The 22,156-nt window shown below is 43.6% G+C and overlaps 1 protein-coding gene across 1 annotated transcript in view; it reads right to left on the bottom strand.

Annotated features, from left to right (window-relative positions):
• The window catches only part of P2RX6 (purinergic receptor P2X 6), a 71,898-nt gene extending 56,125 nt beyond the window's left edge, over positions 1 to 15,773 (bottom strand). The window contains exons 1-2 of the mRNA XM_069754313.1: positions 15,366 to 15,773; positions 2,672 to 2,825 (exon numbers count right to left, since the gene is read on the bottom strand). Coding sequence (XP_069610414.1) covers positions 2,672 to 2,825; positions 15,366 to 15,535 — 324 coding nt within the window. The 5' untranslated portion in view covers positions 15,536 to 15,773. The remainder of the gene's footprint in view (positions 1 to 2,671; positions 2,826 to 15,365) is intronic.
• Between the last annotated feature and the right edge of the window lie 6,383 nt (positions 15,774 to 22,156).

Below are 22,156 nucleotides of genomic sequence, written 5' to 3'. Positions count from 1 at the left end.
TACACATGAGCCTAAAATACTATGTCAGATCAGAGGCCTCTGTCTATTACCCTCCCAGCACAGCCTCCTCCCACTTGACTGGAAACTCCTTTGCTTAAAGTCTCACAATACAGAGGCTGTTATTTATTTAGGAAGAGGTGACTCTTGGTAGGAAAAAGAGCTGGAGTGACAGAGGTTTTAGACCTACAATAGTCTTCAGCCTCATTGGCATATAAATTCCAATTACTGATTTCTTAGTGCCAGAGGAACGGATTGGCCATGTAAAGGTATTGCTGGACTTGTTTTTTTAAATAGCTATTTGCATATATAAATAGTTTGGGAGCTGAAATCCTCTTTAAATTGAACATGTCTTGATGTTTGTTTAATCTAACTCTCCTCTTTTTAACACCATGTAGTTTTTAGGTCCTACTTTCTTTATTGATTAGTTACCTAATTTCTATAGTAGACAAATATATACTGTATATTCAAATACAGGTCCAGATCTGTAACATACGCTAAAGATCCATGTACACTGCACATTTATCGGAAATGACTGTTCCTAGTGTGAACAAGTGCTACCTTCACCCGACAAATGATTACAATGCTTGCTTGACAATGGTATTGTCGAGCCCTGGGTATACCGGGTGACCCCCTTACCTTGGATCACCTCCCTTTACTCCGATACCTTCCCCCAAACCCATTCCCAAAAAACACAAGACAAGAATTATCTTTTGGAATAATTTGGCCACAGCAGCCTTTTATTTAACACATAAATAAATAACAATTAACCACAATGTAAATATTATCCTGAACTAGGAGGAGTCCTTGAAGCTACAAAGGATCTGGCGAATATCCCAAACTTAACTGTGAACATAACCGTAAACACATAATTACTCCCAGCCATTACCACCCTGGCTCGGGAGCACCAATAAACCCCAAGGGTTTCACTGTTCACGAAAACTTCACGGGGATTCGGCCACCCCAGCCGAAAGTCCCCACCACAATTCACCAGATCCAAAACCTGTGAAACTCCGAAAACAGGGGACCCATATGCCGATGGATCCCCCGAACCAATTTCCACCAACTCCAAGGACTCCCCCCAGCCGCCACAGCCGCAATGACCCATTAACATAAGAACCCCGAAACTAAAACCACCTATCCTAGAACAAAGGGGCGGGAGGGCGGGATGCTCCTGAGTCTTGAAGAGCGGGAACTGACAGGCTCCACCCCCACCTATCCCATATTACCCCCCATACATAGGCCCTCCTCTCAATCACCCTAAAACCCACCTCCAACCCCTTGTCATGCTGGCCTCCGCTCAGGCCTTGTTGTGGGGGTTGGGCGGCCCTGCTCCAGCCATTACTTTTCCCTTGTTGCTGTGCAAAAGATGAATGTATGTACTAAATAGCTAAATCCTTGTCAAAACTAAAAAGACATTAGTCAGACAACATCAAAATACTGTGCACAATTTGGGGCTCAAGTGTATAACAAAAGACATAGTCAAATTAGTGCGGGTGCAGAGAAGAGCATGGTTATTAAGAGAATGGGTGGATGGCAGTACCAAGACAAGTAATTAAACCTGGGTTATTCAGTTTGCAAAAACAAAAGACTTAGGCTAGTTTCACATTTGCGGTTGAGTCCGCAGCGTCTTGTCCGCAACCGCAAACGCATGCAAAAACGCATGATAACGCAGTATTTTTTATCCGCATCAGCTTATGCAAGACAGAAAAAAAACCGCTGCGTTGGTATGTGTTTTTGCATGCGTTTGCGGTTTTTATGCGCATGCGTGCGATAGGAAAAAGATTTTCCAGGAGAATTTCCTTGACACAAGTCACGCCAAATAGGCGTGTCTCATTGGATTTCTCGTTTACTCAGAAAACACATGCGTACGCAAACGCAAGTTCTTGCGTTCCAATAGACTGTAATGCGCTGTTTTGACGCACTCCTTCAGCAAGCGTCCGCATGGGTATGGCAGTGGAAATTTGCCACCTCAAAAATTGCAACATGGTGCGTTAGCCGCGCCCAGCCGCACACCGCGAAACGATGCATGCGTAAGCGAACACATGCAAACGAATGTACCCGCGTCCACAATGTGAAAGATAGGAAATCAAGACGCATGAGGATGTATGCGTCAGAAACGCTGCAGACACAACCGCAAATGTGAAACCAGCCTTAGGGGTGATCTAATTACAATCTACGGTACAAAAAGCCTTATAGTAATCTCTTTACGCCTAGGCCTGCAACAATGACAAAGGGTCATCTTCTAAGTCTGGAGGAAAGAAGACTTAATTTTATCAACACAGATAGAAAATTCTCTTCTGTAAGAGCAGTGAGACTATGGAAATCTCTGCCACAAAGTATTATAATGGTCGATTAACTAAAAAAAAAAGTTCAAGAAGGGCTTGGATGCCCCTTTTGATAAATATAATATTACAGGTTATGGGTACTAGACTCTGAGCTGGGACGTTGAACCAGGGAACAAGTCTAATTGCCATATGTAGAGTCGAAAAGTAGTTTTTGCCGTGATCTAGGGCAATTAGCATTTGCCTTGTGTTTTTTTGCCTTCTTCTGGAATAACATGTTAGGTAATAGGTTGAACCCGATAGACCTAAACTATGAAACAAAGATATTCGGAAACTAAAGAATTTGTTAAAAAACAAATCACATGGTATTTCAGAATTTGTGAACTCACCTGAGATGGTTTCACGAAGTCTGCTACATCCCATAATCTTTCTTGAAATTCCCTGAAGTTTTTGGTCACAGATGCTCCTTTCATTTTAGTTATGACGGAAATGTGTGGATCATTGTCACTTTCTTGGTAGCCCTTTTTTACTATAAACACCCACCTGTTAATAAATCAAACATTAGGAAAAAAGTAATACTAGTAAATGCAACCTTTCCACTCAAAAAGTATTATTCCATTATAAAATATCGCCTTATTATCCTTCTTAGAGGGGTTCTCCGAGAATTGAAAAAAAAAATAACTAAAGGAAATGTCATTATAAATATTATATTCCTAAACACACTTACCGTAATTACCAAATCACAATTGTTTTGTCTAGATAGGTAATCACTATAGAATTAAAATGGCCACAGTCTTCTTACACAGGCAGCAACCTGTCCTAGATTATTAGTATGAAAATAGAAAACATTGTTCCAGCTTCTCGAATTAAAAATATCAAGCTTTATTTAAATAAAATGTAAAATAACTTTACCACTTGCAGCTCAGAAAAGACAATGAACACAGGATTGTTTCTTTTCCTCCCAATAATGTCTATGATAAGAAATGCTTTTTTTTAATTATATTTTATCACAGCTTGAAAATTTGCATTTGTGGAACTGGAACAACTTTTTTACTATTTTTGTACTTTTGTATATGTGTGGTCAGAACCAAGTTCCATGCACCTTGGAGATTTCAATATTTATAATGAGCTGGCTTTCCTGGTATTTTATCTTCGAATATTAGGCCAGGTGCCCGTGAGCATGTGCAGTAGGAAGTCCTTCACCCTCCCTTCATGTGTGGAAAGATGTGTTCCCAGTGGATATTCTAATACAGAAGATACCATGAATGATGAGGTATGAAGCTGCTCCGACTGATGTCCACCTTGTCTTTGTCATCTATTACTGGAGATACCTGGGTGCTGAGGTAAGAAGACACTGCTCACACTGCTGTCCACCCTGCAGATTGTATTCCGAAATCTATGGTGATTTTCATCATCTTAAATTATAATTGCTGATGTAAAACCTCAAGTGGTGAAGAGGCTCGGCTGTGGTGGCCAGCCTCAAGTACGTTGTAATGGTAACGTCAGTAAGTGGCGGGCACGGTGGTTAAGCACAGGAGTGAGGATAATAGGGTCATTGGTGCCCTGAAAGTTTACTGGCTCTGCCTGAATGGCCCCAGTGGGTGCCGCCCCTTTATGGCTGTCTGTCCTGGTGCTGTATGTCAGACAGCTGGGGATATCGCCGTACTTGTGAATCCCAATGTACTAGCACATCACCTGACTCCTGCTGTGATTGTTTTAATCTTGTGATTTAAATAAAGCTGTGGCCATTTTGACAATCAAAATAATGTGTTTTGTGTATGTATTCCAGTGTCTAGGATTACTGTAGTTATGGTTGTTTTAAAGTGGAGTGGGGGGTCCATCCCATATCCAAAAGTCAGCATTGCATTTTTCTGCTGCACCACCCCAGGGGTCACTCCGGTTACTACTGCTGCCAATCACTGGCCTCAGCTGTCACATGCACAACCATCCTGCCATCACTATACCTGTTACTAGTATAGTGCCTGAGGAAACAACTTTAATAATAAATTAGTGTGCAAATGAGGAGGCTTTGGTGCACGGTTACACTTACTCACTTGATATTGGGGCATTTCTTTTGCTTCTGATCGTCAGTGCTTATATCACAGAGAGAGCACTGTCTGAATGTTGCTGACGTGTATTCGGCCACACATGTGCAGTGGCTGCATCCATTCTCCGTCTTGTCTCATTTCTCCTGATGCCGCTCGCTGCACTTCCAGGTGTAGTCGTGTGGCGTGAGAAGAAAGGCAACAAGGAGGAAAATGCAGGCGGCCACTGCATGTCACACACACACCGGCACCATTCAGACAGTGCTCACTCTGTGAATTGAGCACTACCAATGAGAAGGGGGAATAGGGCCCTAATATGCAAATGAGGAGACTCTTGGCCACACCAAGGGTGCACCGACGCCGCCTCTTTTACATAAAAATTAAACATTATATTCTCAAGCACAGTACCAGTAACTGGTACAGTGCTAGTATGGCTGTTATAGGGGCTAAGCCCCCTACAATACTGTATAGCTCATTTAAAATGCATTTTGGGGGGGCAGACCCCCTTTAACAAAGACCTGTGGGACCACATGACCACAGCTTTTTGAGTTGAGGGGAATTTACTAGAGGGCTATAAATACTTTTGCTATTTTATCACTTTCTTTGCTTTTAGTCCATTAAAAAACTACCAAAAAAAACAATATTGATTTCTTGCCCTATGTCTTAAAATGTCAGACTGGTCTGTGTATGACTCTGCAAGGACATTTCAGAATGTCAATGTGTATACAGTTTAGGGAGCACAAAACACCACTGTCCTCTCCTGTTCTTATGATCATGTGATCACCAAGTGTTGGGAAGGAGCAGGAGCTGCAGGGTTTTATCAGACCCAGATCAGTTCTTTAGTGCAGGCAGGAGCCCTAATAAGCTTTCCCCAGTTACAGGGGAAATCAGCAATAATAAAAATTGATTTTAAATTTTTTAAAGCCCCCCCCCAAATTTTTTTTATATAACTTTATTGGAGGCACAACATGTGATATACATGAAACAATAATAAAATAAGTTCACCCTCCCCAGGTCCAGAACTGCACCTTTGCTGCTGCTCTCATGAGTGTTTCTCAGCCAAACACTGAGTTTAGCTGCTTTTGCCGTTTATCTGGCGAAGCTACTGTAATCAGTGATTGGCTGAAGTGCTGTATCTTTGAGTAGAGGGAAGGGTGAGTAGCGGCTATTATTTTTTAACACAGGCCCTTACATGGGGTGCAGAAAGGTGAAGACGTAAGTTTTGTAATTCACCACCAAAGTTTAGCAAAAAGTCCTCACATAATAATTCTAATTATGCAGCGGTCTATTTGGGAAGTATGATTTTAAAATCATCAAACAGGTCACAAACATGAATGTAGAAAATGTACATATCTAAAAAAATAAAACTGCACTGTTTAATAAGATGGTGAAGCAGTTGTAATCAGCGCAGGCGTTTGTGAAATAGGACTCCGCAATCTTCTGGCCCATCTCTGCTGCGGTATCCCTGTGATACTGACACTCTGCTGTGTATATCACACAGGATCAGGGGCGGACATACCATTGGTGCAACCTGTGCGGCCGCACAGGGGCCCAAGAGGTAAGGGGGCCCATTTCTGGCTCCAAAGCAAGTACAGGGTGGAGCGCGGTAATTTGCTTTTTTGCACTGCATGCTGTGGCGGCACTGTCGGTCGAAGAGAGGGGAGAGTGGGTGTGGCTTACAGTGGCTGATGGGAGATTTGTATTCCTCTGCCTTTCAGTTGCCATCATGCAGTGGACACGTGAGGAGAGGTCATTTTGTGTTGAAGCGTATTTTTCAAATGCCCACTCGATCATTGCAGTGCAGCGTGCTTTTCGTTTACAATTCGCTGTTCCTCCACGCGGACGTGTTCCTGGACGGCAATCAATTGTAAATTGGGTGAATGCATTCAGAACAGCAGGGAATGTGTCATGTGTACGAAGGGGACCTGAGAGAAGGATTACAACACCACAAAACATCGAGAGAGTTAGAGCAGCAGTACTGCAATCTCCGAAACGCTCTGCTCGGAAGCAATCATTTGCTCTTGGCATTTCAAGACGTTCTCTCCACCGGATTCTTCATGATGAACTGAATTTTCACCCGTATAAAATGTGCGTGGTCCAACATTTGTCAGCATGGGACTATTTGACACGGCGGACCTCTTGTGAAGACATGTTAGCAACGATACCCCGTGACGCCATTGTGTTTTTTTCTGATGAGGCACATTTTCACCTCAGTGGGTGTGTAAACAAACAAAATATGCGTTACTGGAGTGAAACAAACCCCAGAGAAGTTCACGAGAGACCTCTGATAATGGTCGTGCCATAACTGTGAACTCCGAACGGTACTTGTCTATGATACAGGATTATTTTCAGCCGGCTCTTGAGGCAATGGAACTAGAGGATACATGGTTCCAACAGGATGGTGCCACTGCACACACAGCGAGGGTTACCATGAATTGTTTGAGGCAAATGTTTCCTGGACGGCTTATCTCTTTGAGGGGAGATGTGAACTGGCCAGCACGCTCACCAGATTTAGCCCCATGCGATTTTTTTCCTTTGGGGTTACCTGAAGTCTAAGGTGTATATCAACCGTCCCAACACCTTGGAAGACCTAAGGAACAATATTGAAGCTGAAATTGGCAGAATACCAGTGGACACGCTTGTTAGAGTTCATGAAAACTTCAGAAAACGTATGCAGCAGTGTGTGGATAGTGAAGGTCGACATTTGCCAGATACACTATTTAAAACCATGTAATTTAAAAATTCCATTACTGTTCAGTATAATTAAAATATAAAATAAATTTTTCTAATGATCATAATTTTTTTATTTCATTCCCAAATCAGCAAATTACCGCGCTCCACCCTGTACAATTTTGCATTTTTAGGAGTTCTCAGGCTGCAAAGGGCCCATAATATTGTTCTTGCACAGGGACCCTTTTCTGACTGTGTCCGCCAGTGCACAGGATACAGTGAGACTTCTTTATACATCACATAGGATACATGGTGACTTGCTGTATACATCACATGCACAGACTGCTATATACATTGCATAGGGTACACAGAAAATTTGCTGTGTACATTACATACATGAGACATGGGACTTTTGAAAGTGAGGGGGCATTTTGCACCTCACCTTATATGTAGAGACAAGGGGTATATGTTTTTTTTTTTTTACTCTCTGATTAACCCCTTTACCCCCAAGGGTGGTTTGCACGTTAATGACCAGGCCAATTTTTACAATTCTGACCACTGTCCCTTTATGAGGTTATAACTCCGAAACGCTTCAACGGATCCTGGTGATTCTGACATTGTTTTCTCGTGACATATTGTACTTCATGATAGTGGTAAAATTTCTTTGATAGTACCTGCGTTTATTTGTGAAAAAAACGGAAATTTGGCGAAAATTTTGAAAATTTCGCAATTTTCAAACTTTGAATTTTTATGCAATTAAATCACAGAGATATGTCACACAAAATACTTAATAAGTAACATTTCCCACATGTCTCCTTTACATCAGCATAATTTTGGAACCAATTTTTTTTTTGTTAGGGAGTTATAAGGGTTAAAAGTTGACCAGCAATTTCTCATTTTTACAACACCATTTTTTTTTAGGGACCACGTCTCATTTGAAGTCATTTTGAGGGGTCTATATGATAGAAAATGCCCAAGTGTGACACCATTCTAAAAACTGCACCCCTCAAGGTGCTCAAAACCACATTCAAGAAGTTTATTAACCCTTCAGGTGTTTAATAGGAATTTTTGGAATGTTTAAATAAAAATGAACATTTAACTTTTTTACACAAAAAATTTAATTCAGCTCCAATTTGTTTTATTTTACCAAGGGTAACAGGAGAAATTGGACCCAAAAAGTTGTTGTCCAATTTGTCCTGAGTACGCTGATACCCCATATGTGGCAGTAAACCACTGTTTGGGCGCATGGGAGAGCTTGGAAGGGAAGGAGCGCTATTTGACTTTTCAATGCAAAATTGACAGGAATTGAGATGGGACGCCATGTTGCGTTTGGAGAGCCACTGATGTGCCTAAACATTGAAACCCCCCACAAGTGACACCATTTTGGAAAGTAGACCCCCTAAGGAACTTATCTGGATGTGTGGTGAGCGCTTTGACCCACCAAGTGCTTCACAGAAGTTTATAATGCAGAACCGTAAAAATAAAAAATCATATTTTTTCACAAAAATTATATTTTTGCCCCCAATTTTTTATTTTTCCAAGGGTAAGAGAAGAAATTGGACCTCAAAAGTTGTTGTCCAATTTGTCCTGAGTACGCTGATACCCCATATGTGGCAGTAAACCACTGTTTGGGCGCATGGGAGAGCTCGGAAGGGAAGGAGCGCAGTTTGACTTTTCAATGCAAAATTGACAGAAATTGAGATGGGACGCCATGTTGCGTTTGGAGAGCCACTGATGTGCCTAAACATTGAAACCCCCCACAAGTGACACCATTTTGGAAAGTAGACCCCCTAAGGAACTTATCTAGAGGTGTGGTGAGCACTTTGACCCACCAAGTGCTTCACAGAAGTTTATAATGCAGAACCGTAAAAATAAAAAATCATATTTTTTCACAAAAATTATATTTTTGCCCCCAATTTTTTATTTTTCCAAGGGTAAGAGAAGAAATTGGACCTCAAAAGTTGTTGTCCAATTTGTCCCGAGTACGCTGATACCCCATATGTGGCAGTAAACCACTGTTTGGGCGCATGGGAGAGCTCGGAGGGGAAGGAGCGCCGTTTGACTTTTCAATGCAAAATTGACAGGAATTGAGATGGGACGCCATGTTGCGTTTGGAGAGCCACTGATGTGCCTAAACATTGAAACCCCCCACAAGTGACACCATTTTGGAAAGTAGACCCCCTAAGGAACTTATCTGGATGTGTGGTGAGCACTTTGACCCACCAAGGGCTTCACAGAAGTTTATAATGCAGAGCCATAAAAATAAAACAAAATTTTTTTCCCACAAAAATTATTTTTTAGCCCCCAGTTTTGTATTTTCCCTAGGGTAACAGGAGAAATTGGACCCCAAAAGTTGTTGTCCAATTTGTCCTGAGTACGCTGACACCCCATATGTGGGGGGGAACCACCGTTTGGGCGCATGGGAGGGCTCGGAAGGGAAGGAGCGCCATTTGGAATGCAGACTTAGATGGAATGGTCTGCAGGCGTCACATTGCGTTTGCAGAGCCCCTAATGTACCTAAACAGTAGAAACCCCCCACAAGTGACACCATTTTGGAAAGTAGACCCCCTAAGGAACTCATCTTGATGTGTTGTGAGAGCTTTGAACCCCCAAGTATTTCACTACAGTTTATAACGCAGAGCCATGCAAATAAAAAAATTTTTTTTTTCCACAAAAATTATATTTTAGCCCCCAGTTTTGTATTTTTCCAAGGTTAGCAGGAGAAATTGGACCCTAAATGTTGTTGTCCAATTTGTCCTGAGTACGCTGATAGCCGATATGTGGGGGGGAACCACCGTTTGGGCGCATGGGAGGGTTCGGAAGGGAAGGAGCGCCATTTGGAATGCAGACTTAGATGGAATGGTCTGCAGGCGTCACATTGCGTTTGCAGAGCCCCTAATGTACCTAAACAGTAGAAACCCCCCACAAGTGACCCCATATTGGAAACTAGACCCCTCAATGAACTTATCTAGATGTGTTGTGAGAACTTTGAACCCCCAAGTGTTTCACTACAGTTTATAACGCAGAGCCGTGAAAATAAAAAATCTTTTTGTTTTCCCACAAAAATTATTTTTTAGCCCCCAGTTTTGTATTTTCCCAAGGGTAACAGGAGAAATTGGTCCACAAAAGTTGTTGTCCAATTTGTCCTGAGTACGCTGATACCCCATATGTTGGGGTAAACCCCTGTTTGGGCACACAGGAGAGCTCGGAAGGGAAGGAGCACTGTTTTACTTTTTCAACGCAGAATTGGCTGGAATTGAGATCGGACGCCATGTCGTGTTTGGAGAGCCCCTGATGTGCCGAAACAGTGGAAACCCCCCAATTATAACTGAAACCCTAATCTAAACACACCCCTAACCCTAATTCCAACGGTAACCCTAACCACACCTCTAACCCTGACACACCCCTAACCCTAATCCCAACCCTATTCCCAACTGTAAATGTAATCTAAACCCTAACCCTAACTTTAGCCCCAACCCTAACTGTAGCCCCAACCCTAACCCTAACCCTAGCCCTAACCCTAGCCCTAACCCTAACCCTAACCCTAGCCCTAACCCTAACCCTATCCCTAACCCTAGCCCTAACCCTAACCCTAACCCTAACCCTAGCCCTAACCCTAGCCCTAACCCTAACCCTAGCCCTAACCCTAGCCCTAACCCTAACCCTAGCCCTAACCCTAGCCCTAACCCTAGCCCTAACCCTAACCCTAACCCTAGCCCTAACCTTAGCCCTAACCCTAGCCCTAACCCTAGCCCTAGCCCTAACCCTAGCCCTAACCCTAGCCCTAACCCTAACCCTAATCCTAGCCCTAACCCTAGCCCTAATGGGAAAATGGAAATAAATACATTTTTTTTTTATTTTTCCCTAACTAAGGGGGTGATGAAGGGGGGTTTGATTTACTTTTATAGCGAGTTTTTTAGCGGATTTTTATGATTGGCAGCCGTCACACACTGAAAGACCCTTTTTATTGCAAAAAATATTTTTTGCAATACCACATTTTGAGAGCTATAATTTTTCCATATTTTGGTCCACAGAGTCATGTGAGGTCTTGTTTTTTGCGGGACGAGTTGACGTTTTTATTGAAAACATTTTTGGGCACGTGACTTTTTTTATCGCTTTTTATTCCGATTTTTGTGAGGAAGAATGACCAAAAGCCAGCTATTCATGAATTTCTATTGGGGGAGGCGTTTATACCGTTCCGCGTTTGGTAAAATTGATAAATCAGTTTTATTCTTCGGGTCAGTACGATTACAGTGATACCTCATTTATATCATTTTTTTATGGTTTGGTGCTTTTATACGATAAAAACTATTTTACAGAAAAAATAATTATTTTTGCATCGCTTTATTCTCAGGACTATAACTTTTTTATTTTTTTGCTGATGATGCTGTATGGCGGCTCTTTTTTTGCGGGACAATATGACGCTTTCAGCGGTACCATGGTTATTTATATCTGTCCTTTTGATCGCGTGTTATTCCACTTTTTGTTCGGCGGTATGATAATAAAGCGTTGTTTTTTGCCTCGTTTTTTTTTTTTTTTTCTTACGGTGTTTACTGAAGGGGTTAACTAGTGGGACAGTTTTATAGGTCGGGTCGTTACGGACGCGGCGATACTAAATATGTGTACTTTTATTGTTTTTTTTTTTTTATTTAGATGAAGAAATGTATTTATGGGAATAATATATTTTTTTTTTTTCATTATTTTGGAATATTTTTTTTTATTTTTTTTACACATTTGGAAAAATTTTTTTTAACTTTTTTACTTTGTCCCGGGGGGGACATCACAGATCAGTGATCTGACAGTTTGCACAGCACTCTGTCAGATCACTGATCTGACATGCAGCGCTGCAGGCTTCACAGTGCCTGCTCTGAGCAGGCTCTGTGAAGCCACCTCCCTCCCTGCAGGACCCGGATCCGCGGCCATCTTGGATCCGGGGCTCGAGCAGGGAGGGAGGTGAGGAGACCCTCGCAGCAACGCGATCACATCGCGTTGCTGCGGGGGGCTCAGGGAAGCCCGCAGGGAGCCCCCTCCCTGCGCGGTGCTTCCCTGCACCGCCGGCACATCGCGATCATCTTTGATCGCGGTGTGCCAAGGGTTAATGTGCCGGGGGCGGTCCGTGACCGCTCCTGGCACATAGTGCCGGATGTCAGCTGCGATAAGCAGCTGACACCCGGCCGCGATCGGCCGCGCTCCCCCCGTGAGCGCGGCCGATCGGCTATGACGTACTATCCCGTCCAGGGTCAGATAAGCCCAGGGCACCTCGACGGGATAGTACGTCTAAGGTCACAGAGGGGTTAACCATCAGTTAAACCAACAGTTTGTATATTTTATATTGTTGGTAATTGTTATAATAAAGGTTAAGTTTTATCCCTTTGTCAGTGAGTGGTCTAATATTGGGGATAGTTCAATGAGAATTTCAATGAAATGTACATGACATAGGCCTCAACTCAGTAACTCACCCATACTCTGGAGATGAGGGAAAACTACAGGCTGCAGTTCACCTTCAGGAACCAATTCAACTCAGACTGACTGTGGTTGCAGAATTACAATGGCGGGAAAATACCACAGAAAAACAGGCAAAGGTGCTTACCTGTCCAGGCTTCAAATCAAATGCACTATTGCGGCGCCCCAGGGTCCTGGCCGTTGCAGTGGTATTGCTTTCCTCTCGGGGAGAGTGGTACTACGTTTGGAGGCAAAGAAGGACAACTGTATCCAGGTATCACAAACATGCAACAGATTTCACACTCCAGGCCACCAGGGGGAGCTCTTGCTCCTATTTATTAGGTCACTCCCCACATTGGTAAAACTGGTCGCCTGTAGGGAAAATGAGTCAGTTGCTGGCTGAGCTCCGCTCAGTTAATTGGTCCCTGGCAGGGGTGGGATCCTGTCAGAGGGCAAAGGAGAAGGACACAGAGCTGTGCATGCCCTCAGAGCTGTAGCTCTTAGAAAGAGACATCAAAGGCAGAATTGTATTGCAGCGAGCATGAAAAGAAGTCGTAGCAAAGGAGTAGATATCAGAAGGGGACCAGCCCTACACAGGCTGCCTCCTTATGAGGTTCTGAGGCGCAGAAGCCCGGTAGCCGAAACACCGAGGGAGTAATGATCTTTATGCCTTGCTCCAGAGACCGTCAGGACAGCTGATTTCACGTTACCTGTCTGCTCTACACCCAGGAGGCACGGTGGCACCCCGTAGAGGCAGGGGCATGACAGAGTCTTTATAAACCGCCTCAAGCCACCAGTCATACGGGTTTGTCCTATCCTATCCGGGGGACAGAGAGAGAGAGACATAACATCTACAACAGTTGTGATGACCTTATGAGAAGCTTAGCAGTAAGGGACTACAACACTGCAGGACTAGAGAAAGGCTACTAATTTCTACCTGGACAAGGGAACTCTGGACTTGCCTCCAAACCGGCCGGAGTCTGACTGCCCTGTGATCTGGTGCCCTGGACTGTGGATGCTGAAGTCTTCAGTAAAGGTAAAGAGACTGCAACCTTGTGTCCTCGTTCTTCACTGCGCCATTCACCATCCGCCCTCTACACGCCGGGAAGCCCTGGGAATATACTTCACCTGTGGGAAGGTATACCATCTAGCTGCCATACCATCACCCCAGTGGACCCCTTAAAGCAGCGCTGGTCACCATGACCAAATAACACAGGTGGCGTCACGAACATTTCCCCTTTAAAGACTTTTCCCTTTTACACGGACGTCCCAGGGCCACGGACCAGGTCAGCCACAGTGACATCCCCCTGTGAACCGAAGCACCCGGTACCGAGTACCCCATGGCCCCATGGGGGCGATCCACTATCATGGTGCAGCGGGCCCACGTACAGATGGCCGCTACACAGGTGCGGTAATATCAAATGACAGGCAGCCTACTATCAGGGATTGGCTGCTTGGCACACCATTGCAAACAGATAATCTGCATGCGGCAGTGTGGCCATAATATTAACTAATAATACCTTACATTTTCTGATATGTTATTGACCATTTTATTTAGTTTTACTTTTTGAGCTGCAGTTGGGCCCAGATGGCTTTGTGAATTGTGGCCTCTGTTCACACAGGACGCAATACAGTTAGCACTGGGCAGCCCGCCACAGGGTGTGATCCAGATGCTTTGCATTCTCTGTGTGAACACTGCCGCATGCAGATTATCTGTTTGCACTGGTGTGCCATGCAGCCAATCCCTGATTGTAGGCTGTCTCATTTGGTATTACCCCACCTGTGTAGTCGCCATCTTTACTCGGGTCCGCTGCACTATGATAGTGCATTTGCTTTGAGGCCTAGACAGGTAAGCACCTTTGCTTGTTTTTTTTTTTTTCTCTAGAATAGCGGAGGTTTTTTCCTCCTTTTGTGGTTTTTACAATGGCGGGAGCAGAACAGGTAAGCAGAGTAAACTAACTCAAACACTAAGAATGTCCTGATGCTGGCACTGCCCAGCATTGAACTTAATATAGCATAGCGTGCTCCATGGTGGCGTTCAGTACTCAATAATGCATGCATGTGTGCATGTGTGCACGACCACAGTACTTCTCTGCAACAAGATTGAAATGCCGGAAGCCACCCATGCAATTTAGCACTGTGGGCCACCGGGAATCTGCCCGGTCGGGCAGGTGGCCAGTCTGGAACTCTTTGTGCCATTCAACAGCCCTCTCGTGGGCTTTTATGTTGGGCAGCGTAGAGAGTCATCCTGCAGGGGTCACGAGTTGGACTCCCTCACTTTAAAGACTGGAAAGACTAAGAACTGTTGTTCGAAGATATTTTTCTAATAAAGATTTGTTAAAAAATTTAATGGACCTTTCTGAGCTGGATCATACCTTCATGATTCACTTGTTCCTGCTACACTGCAGCTTCCGTGCTTGGATACTGGGACCGATAGATGGGTGAGCTGGCTTTTTTCAATATTTTTTCCCTCACTTTAAAGTCCCATATAAATACAGCTGTATTCCATATCCCTGATGTATGGATTCTTGATACGCCTATATAAACTTGTCCTTCAATGTTTCACTGATTTCACAGAGACACTAGATGCCATTGAGTGGCACATGGAGAGCACACAGGTCTATAATATGATCCCATAGGGATTCCTTCTGCTACTCACTGTATTGTTATCCTTCCATGGGCATCTTACAATATTTCATATATTCACTGGTTTAGATCTGGCATAATACATGGATGAACACTAAGAATTTGTTTTTATTTCTCAAAGCTATGCCCAAGTTTATAACCTTATAACCCTAGTGAATTAAGAGAACAAAAAACATGCATAACATTATAGCTCCTTTTCATATATGCATTTTTCACAGTCTTCTAATATAAGAACCTTTCTAAACCTATTTTTTTTTTACAGAAAAACACATTTACTCACCCAATGATATAGCACAGAACGCCAAGCTGCAGCAGACGATGAAACACGCCAATCTTCCTGTTTTTAGTCAGGAGGTATTTCTCCGTCTTGTAATCTAGAACTGGTGGAAAAGATTTTGTACAGGCAGCTTCCATTACTGCCTCATAGACAGAATGACTTTGCTCTTTCATCACATTACACTGTGTATGAGAGGACAGCTCTACGCTGCCGCATTGGATTTGATATCAGGTTACACGATAGGACGCACAATTCTAAAGCTGACTTTATAGGGTGGCTGCCCATACAGCGATCTTTGGGAAAAAAGCCACTGGAGATATTTATGCAGCTTTTTACAGCCAAAGACAGAAGAAGATCCAGCAGCAAGAAGTATAAGTATCCTTAACTTGCTGGATTTTACATTTCATTAAGAATGGCAAAGAAACAAAGCTATTGAGTCAATGTAAATGCACACGGTGCGTATTTGGTGCATATCTGAGCTGCATTATAAAGTACAAGCTAGAATTGCAGATATAGCTTTCGAAACTGCAGAAAATCCACATCAAATTGGTTGGTTGTGCAGATATCCTTAGAGTATGTTCATGCAAAGTCTTTGTGTGGAGTTTGTGAAGTGGAAACTCCACATTTTGAGTAGTTTATATGAAGATCTAGAGAGTTTCTGCTCCAAAAACTCAGTAAAAAAAATCAGCGTGCACATTCCCTTAGGCCAGGTTCTCACATTCAAAAACACATTTTTTCCTTTCCATTTTTTGTATAACTGTCTGCACTAAAATACACAATAACAATCTACTGTGATTATTATGTGTTTTCATTTGCTTTCCCCTTATTATTAAGCACCTTTGGTGTATATTTGACACAGCTTTTTTAATGTTTTTTTAGTGCAGGAACACTGGTATTCTAAGCCACAATACCTTTTTACATTTGTTTTTTTCCACTCCACATGCTAACCTATAGGGAAATACGCACCAAGAACAGTGTCTTTCAAGAGGGCTTGTCATTTGTGAAAAAAAAGTCAAATTCCTATTAAAAATTCCTGCTCTCCCTTGATTTTGACACTTTTATCCATTTTGCAGAGAAATTCACATTTATTGGTTTTGGAGCGAAATATGTGAAATTTCAGCTTGCAGTTCAAATGGGTGTTTCTTAAGTTTTCTTTAGGGGCATGTGCTCCCCCTCCAGATGCTGCCAATCCCAGATGAACAGTCTCTTAATATTCTCTGTGGTATGCACTTTCATCCTTCCCTCCCATACACTGCCAATCACAGCACTACAGTGTCTGCGACTGCTGAAATTCTAGATCAGCTGTGATAGACAGTGTTTGAGAGGCAGGGGTGAAATCACACACCCTCAGAGAAGACTCAGACTGCTGTGATTGCCAACATCAGGAAGGTCGGGGTAGGGGTGAAAGCACATGACACCATAAAAGACTTTTAAGAAATGCCCAGTTGGACTGCAAGCAGAGATTTCACATAATGCACTCCAAAAGCAACAAATGTGAATATCTCTGCAATGGAGTGACACAGAACAAATTGGAAAAAAATGGCAAAATCAGGGGCGCTCAAGGAATTTTACAAGGTATTTTAACTCAATTTTGTTAGGAAGTGAGAGGTTCACTTTAAATGCACAATAGGCATGATTTAAAAAGAAAAATAATTCAAATGGTTAATTTTAACTCTTAAAAGCAGAGTTTTTTTCTCTATGCGGGAACATTATTTAGTTTCTCAACATAAACATTAACGCTGCCAGATATTAGGTTATGTGTAGATATGGCATGTGATTGGCCTTAGTCTGTTGTGTTACTTTATTTTTCACATGTAACTTCTCATTAGCACAGTGTTTTTTTTTATCCCTGCAGTTCTGAAATGCAGAATGGTAATCACTTTTCATTATGAAACAGCTCTGTCAAACTGTTAAGTCATATTTAACCTACCTTTATGAACTCAGTACTGCATTACTACCAACAGGTATAGTGACTTTCAGATGTACCTCACTCATATGTCAGATTTTCATGTATATTCTCTGTTTAAGTTTTTCACTGATACAACATGGCCATACTTTTTCAGACTAGTGACAGAACACAGAACTCAGTTGAAGAACTATACTTGTGAATCTGAGCTTGATGGTACACTGTCTCACATCAAGTCATGGATAGACCTGTACAGCAGGAAAGTAGCCCAAGTGGTAAGGGGGTCCACCTCCACCTACAAAGCAGCTTCTGAGACAGACACATTGCTTCACAAAGGGCCCATATTCTGTTCTTGCATTGGGGCCCTCTTCTGTCTGTGTGCACCTCTGCATGAGGCAAGTAGCTTTCAACTGTTTTAAAATGGATTGGGCACTACATTTCTTAATGCAAACTAAATATATTGTTAAACACACAGCTCAAAAAATGAAGGGAACATTAACACAACACAATGTAACACCAAGTCAATCTCACTTCTGTGAAGTCAGCCTGTCCAGTTATGAAGCAACATGGATTGTGAATCAATTTCTCCTGGAACAAGACAACAGGTAGAAATGATAGGCAATTAGCAAGCCAACATCTATAAAGGAATGGTTCAGCAGGTGGTGACCACAGACCATCTCTCTGTTCTCATCCTTTTTGGCTGTTGTTTTGGTCACTTTTGCATTTTGTCATTGCTCTCACCCCTAGAGGTACATAACAGTAGAATGAAGCAGTGTCTACAACACACAGAAGTTGCTCAGGTAGTGCACCTCTTCGAGGATGGCACATCGTTTGCAAGCTGTGGCAAGAAGGTTAACTGTGTCTGTCTGATATTAAAATGAGCAGTTTATAAGTTTAGAACTGGACATATAAAATGCTCCTTTTAGTAACGAACAAGACAACTTTCAAAAAGGATTTTAGAGCCATTTTGACATGCATATTCTAAGTATTTACACCAGCCTCATCAGGTCTTTGAGATCGATTTATGAGATAGCTAACAAGTGCAACAATTGGTTTATGGATGCAACACTTGTTGATACTTGAGACAATTTGCTGACACTTGCAAACTGATGTTACACTTTTCACAGAAGCAAATTGTCTCAAGTGTCAACAAGTTTTGCAGCCATAAACCAATTGTTGCACAAGTTAACTATCCCATAAACACCGCCTCACTATGGGGGCCCAATGACTGTGTCAGTGCTGGCGCTTGCAAGTGCCCCCCACTTTCTCAGGGCTTTGGTGCTTGCAATACTTACCTCTCCACGTTCCTCCACTGTGACATCTTACGCACCCTGACTGTTATGTTTCAGGTCAAAGGGCGCGATGACGTGACTAGTGTGCGCTCTCTGCCTGAACAGTCACAATGCAGAGAGCCAGAAGACGCGGACTCTGAAGAGTCCGGAGCAGAGCGGCGGCCAGCCAGGAGAGGTGAGTATTTCATTTTTTTGTGGAGAAATATATGGGGTTCATCATATGGGGCCCATCATATATGGAGCATTATATGGGCTCATTATACTGTATGGAGCAATATATGGAGCTAATTATTCTGTATGGAGCACTATGTGGGCCCATAATAGTGTATGGAGGACTATACTCATCTCTAACATGGCACTTATTTTCACACACACACACACACACACACACACACACACACACACACACACACACACACACACACACACACACACATTAGACTCCTCTAGTGTGGCGACTCCTCACCCCTCACAGGTGGTTACCCCGCCAACCCTTACAGGTGAATGCACTCCTCACATTCAGGAATAAGCTTCTATGCTCTCCTTTACTTCGGCAATCCTCGATCTCCAATAATGGATGATTATCTTGTGCTGGTGGGCTCGTCTTCTCCACTCAAGACCATCTCACACACTTACATGCTCCTCTGTGGCCGTTTCTGAGCCATAGAGGCACGTGAGGACACCTCACGCTCGCACCTGGCGACCCCATACCTCAGAGGTATATCTTGAAAAAGACAACTGTATGCCGAAACGTAGATTAATTTTATCTGTATTCATATGCGTCAGAACAATAGAATTTATCCTCTGTTTAATAAAGTTTCCAGTTTTTGAGTGCCAAAGTTTGCTATTTCTGATTGAACTTATTTTCTTCAGAGCACCAAATAACACAGTGAGCACCCCATAGTCTAATTTAAGCCATACAGGCGTCACGTATTAGATACAGTGGACCTAAAGATGGTGATATGGCAAATAATTCCAACTGACTGAAAGGTGCAAATGCTACTCTTTCACTATCTATGAGTTTCACACTAAAACTTGACCTTTATTAACTCCAAATTAAATCGGGTGTAGTTCACACAATATGCAATAACTAAAAGATAAATCCCTTGCTGACCATATTACTTGATAGGTAGGACCAACTGGTTGTAAGATTCAATAGATGTTACTACTGTGCAGCCCAATATAATATTCCCCAACACTAGAGTGGAGCACCAAAATAGCAAGCGCTTATTCCCCTTACCCCAACTACTAGTTTCCTAATGGCCCTCATGCTATTTGGGAGACTTGCCTCTGAAGAAAAGAAATACCAAAAATTATGCTTTTTAAAATCCTAAGGGGTGTAAGAATGCATTCTACTATAAGCCAATGTTGACCCATTACCAACCCGTGTTGCCTGCCCTTTTACCTGATAGCAGTCATTTAAGAGATTGTCTACAGACCTCTGCTAGGCCGCTGCTAAAGCCTGTGCTAGTCCTGACAACTGAACAGCAGTCAACTGGCAGGCGGCATAGGCAAAACAACAACTGCCAACTGCAAAATAAGTATATCCCCTGCAGACTGCCAGGTGGCTCGTGCCAGATACAGAGGACTAAAAATATCCTAAGATTGTTTCCCACTTAAAAAAGCAGTTGTTAGCAAGCCTTTGAATCTATCTATCTATCTATCTATCTATATATCTATAATATAACGCTGGGAGCGTCACTCTGTCCGAAGCCTTTATAGACTGCGCAAGCGCAAGCGCCGGAGCAGTCTGGCCCCCACAGAGTAACGCTCCCAGGAAATCGCGGTATGCGTAAACACTGAACGCACACCGCGATCTCCACCGGAGAGTCAGGGACCGCCAGGAGGGTAAGTATATTCACCTGTCTGGCTTCTTTGAATCAAGACACCGGTATTGTTCCCCATATACTATCTATGCCTAAGGGCTATCACAGCCCCCCGGATCCCTGGGGTTTTTTCATATTAAAAAGGAGGGGACGCCGGGGTGCTTGCCTCCGGTTCACGCGCCGATCTTTTGCTTGTGCGGATGGCGCTTGCGCTGGTAGTAATTTTGTGCCCCGGGAGTGAATCTCGTGTATGTGGGGATAGGCCTGCTATATCAATATGGTGGTGTCCGTGAGTTTTAGGGCCTGTCCCTGGTGCCTATCGCGATTTATCAATTCCTACTATATTGATGTCATGTTTTGGAGGGGGCACCTGGGTGTATACTTATAGCGAAGACACGCCGTCCTCTTCTGGGACTATGTGCTTATCCTGCGTGGCCTGGGTAGACTTGGAACGCCCATGCCGCTTCTGCGCCTCTGTTTAGGCGTGAATGCGGCTGGTTTAGGAGAACTGGTCTTAGTGCGCAGGCGCCGCCGTTGTGTGGGCGCACCTAACATGGCGGCGCCTGACACAGACTGTGTGCGCTCCGACGTTCTACTTTTTGTTCGTAGCGCGCAGGCGCAGCCGCTGTGGGGGCGCACCTGATATGGCGGCGCCTGGCACAGATTGTGTGCGCTCCAGCGCTCTACCTTTCTGGTCCTAGTGCGCAGGCGCCGCGCAGATTCCTCACGCTCAGGCGCTCCACAGTTTTGGTGTCGAGTGCGCAGATGCCGCCTCCATATGGGCGCACCAAAGATGGCGGGGCGCGGTACGGACCATGCTAGATGCAGCTCTAAATTTTCTCAGGTCCTAATGCGCAGGCGTCGCCCCTTCAGACTGACATGGGAGCTGTGCGCGTGCGCGATCTGGCGTCTTGGATACACAATGGCGGCGCCCAACTATAATCATGCGGCCAGGAGCGTTCTCTGGGATTGGGGTCCGGTGCGGTATGATCTCTATTGTTTACATAATTAATGATCTGTTTTTGTGGTTGGGGGGCGGGAACCCCATACTATAATGGACATATGTTTATCCGATGGTCCGTATCCATGGACTTGGATTAAACACACCCGGTGTCTCCGGACTCTGGGAGGAGGAAGGGGCTGTCCTTTGCTGATTGGTCAGCAGGTGACATATCCTACTATATAAATCTCCTTCCTCTAGGATCTAGTCAGGTCTGCCTGGACATCAAGGCACCTGCATCTATGACCTCCGGTTTATTATCATCTCTGCCCCCTGAGGAACCGTATGACGGGGAAACGCGTCGGGGCGCTATACGGACAGCTAAGTGTCTATTTTTGGGTTAACACCCCTTCCACTGGCTGCTGTTGAAATTATCCATTTTTGGCGGTTTGACTATGCATGTGTATAGGTACCTACTACTGGTCACTATAGCCCACTGGATGTTGTGTAGCTCACCTAGTGTGTAGCTCATAATATTCCTTTGGGATTTTCTCTACCAATATAGCACTATGCTGTAATTATATTGAGATGTGTTGCATTGTTCTACATTCTGAAATACACTGACCGTTTTTGCCAAGGGGGTACTGCCATGCATTTTGTCTAACGTAGACTTAACCGGGTCTTTTGTCATTTGTATACCGGCCTTCCCACTGTCATCTCACCACCTATGCACATAGTCATGTCCCGTGCTGATGTACAATGGGACCGTTACATTGTAACGCTGTGAGCATACTGTTATTTATATTTCTGTCTCGTGTCTTGTGATGCAA

Source organism: Ranitomeya imitator, chromosome 1, assembly GCF_032444005.1.
Source record: "Ranitomeya imitator isolate aRanImi1 chromosome 1, aRanImi1.pri, whole genome shotgun sequence".
Taxonomy (NCBI): domain Eukaryota; kingdom Metazoa; phylum Chordata; class Amphibia; order Anura; family Dendrobatidae; genus Ranitomeya; species Ranitomeya imitator.
The sequence above is the reverse complement of the archived record's forward strand: the minus strand, read 5'-3'. Positions and strand labels throughout refer to the sequence as shown.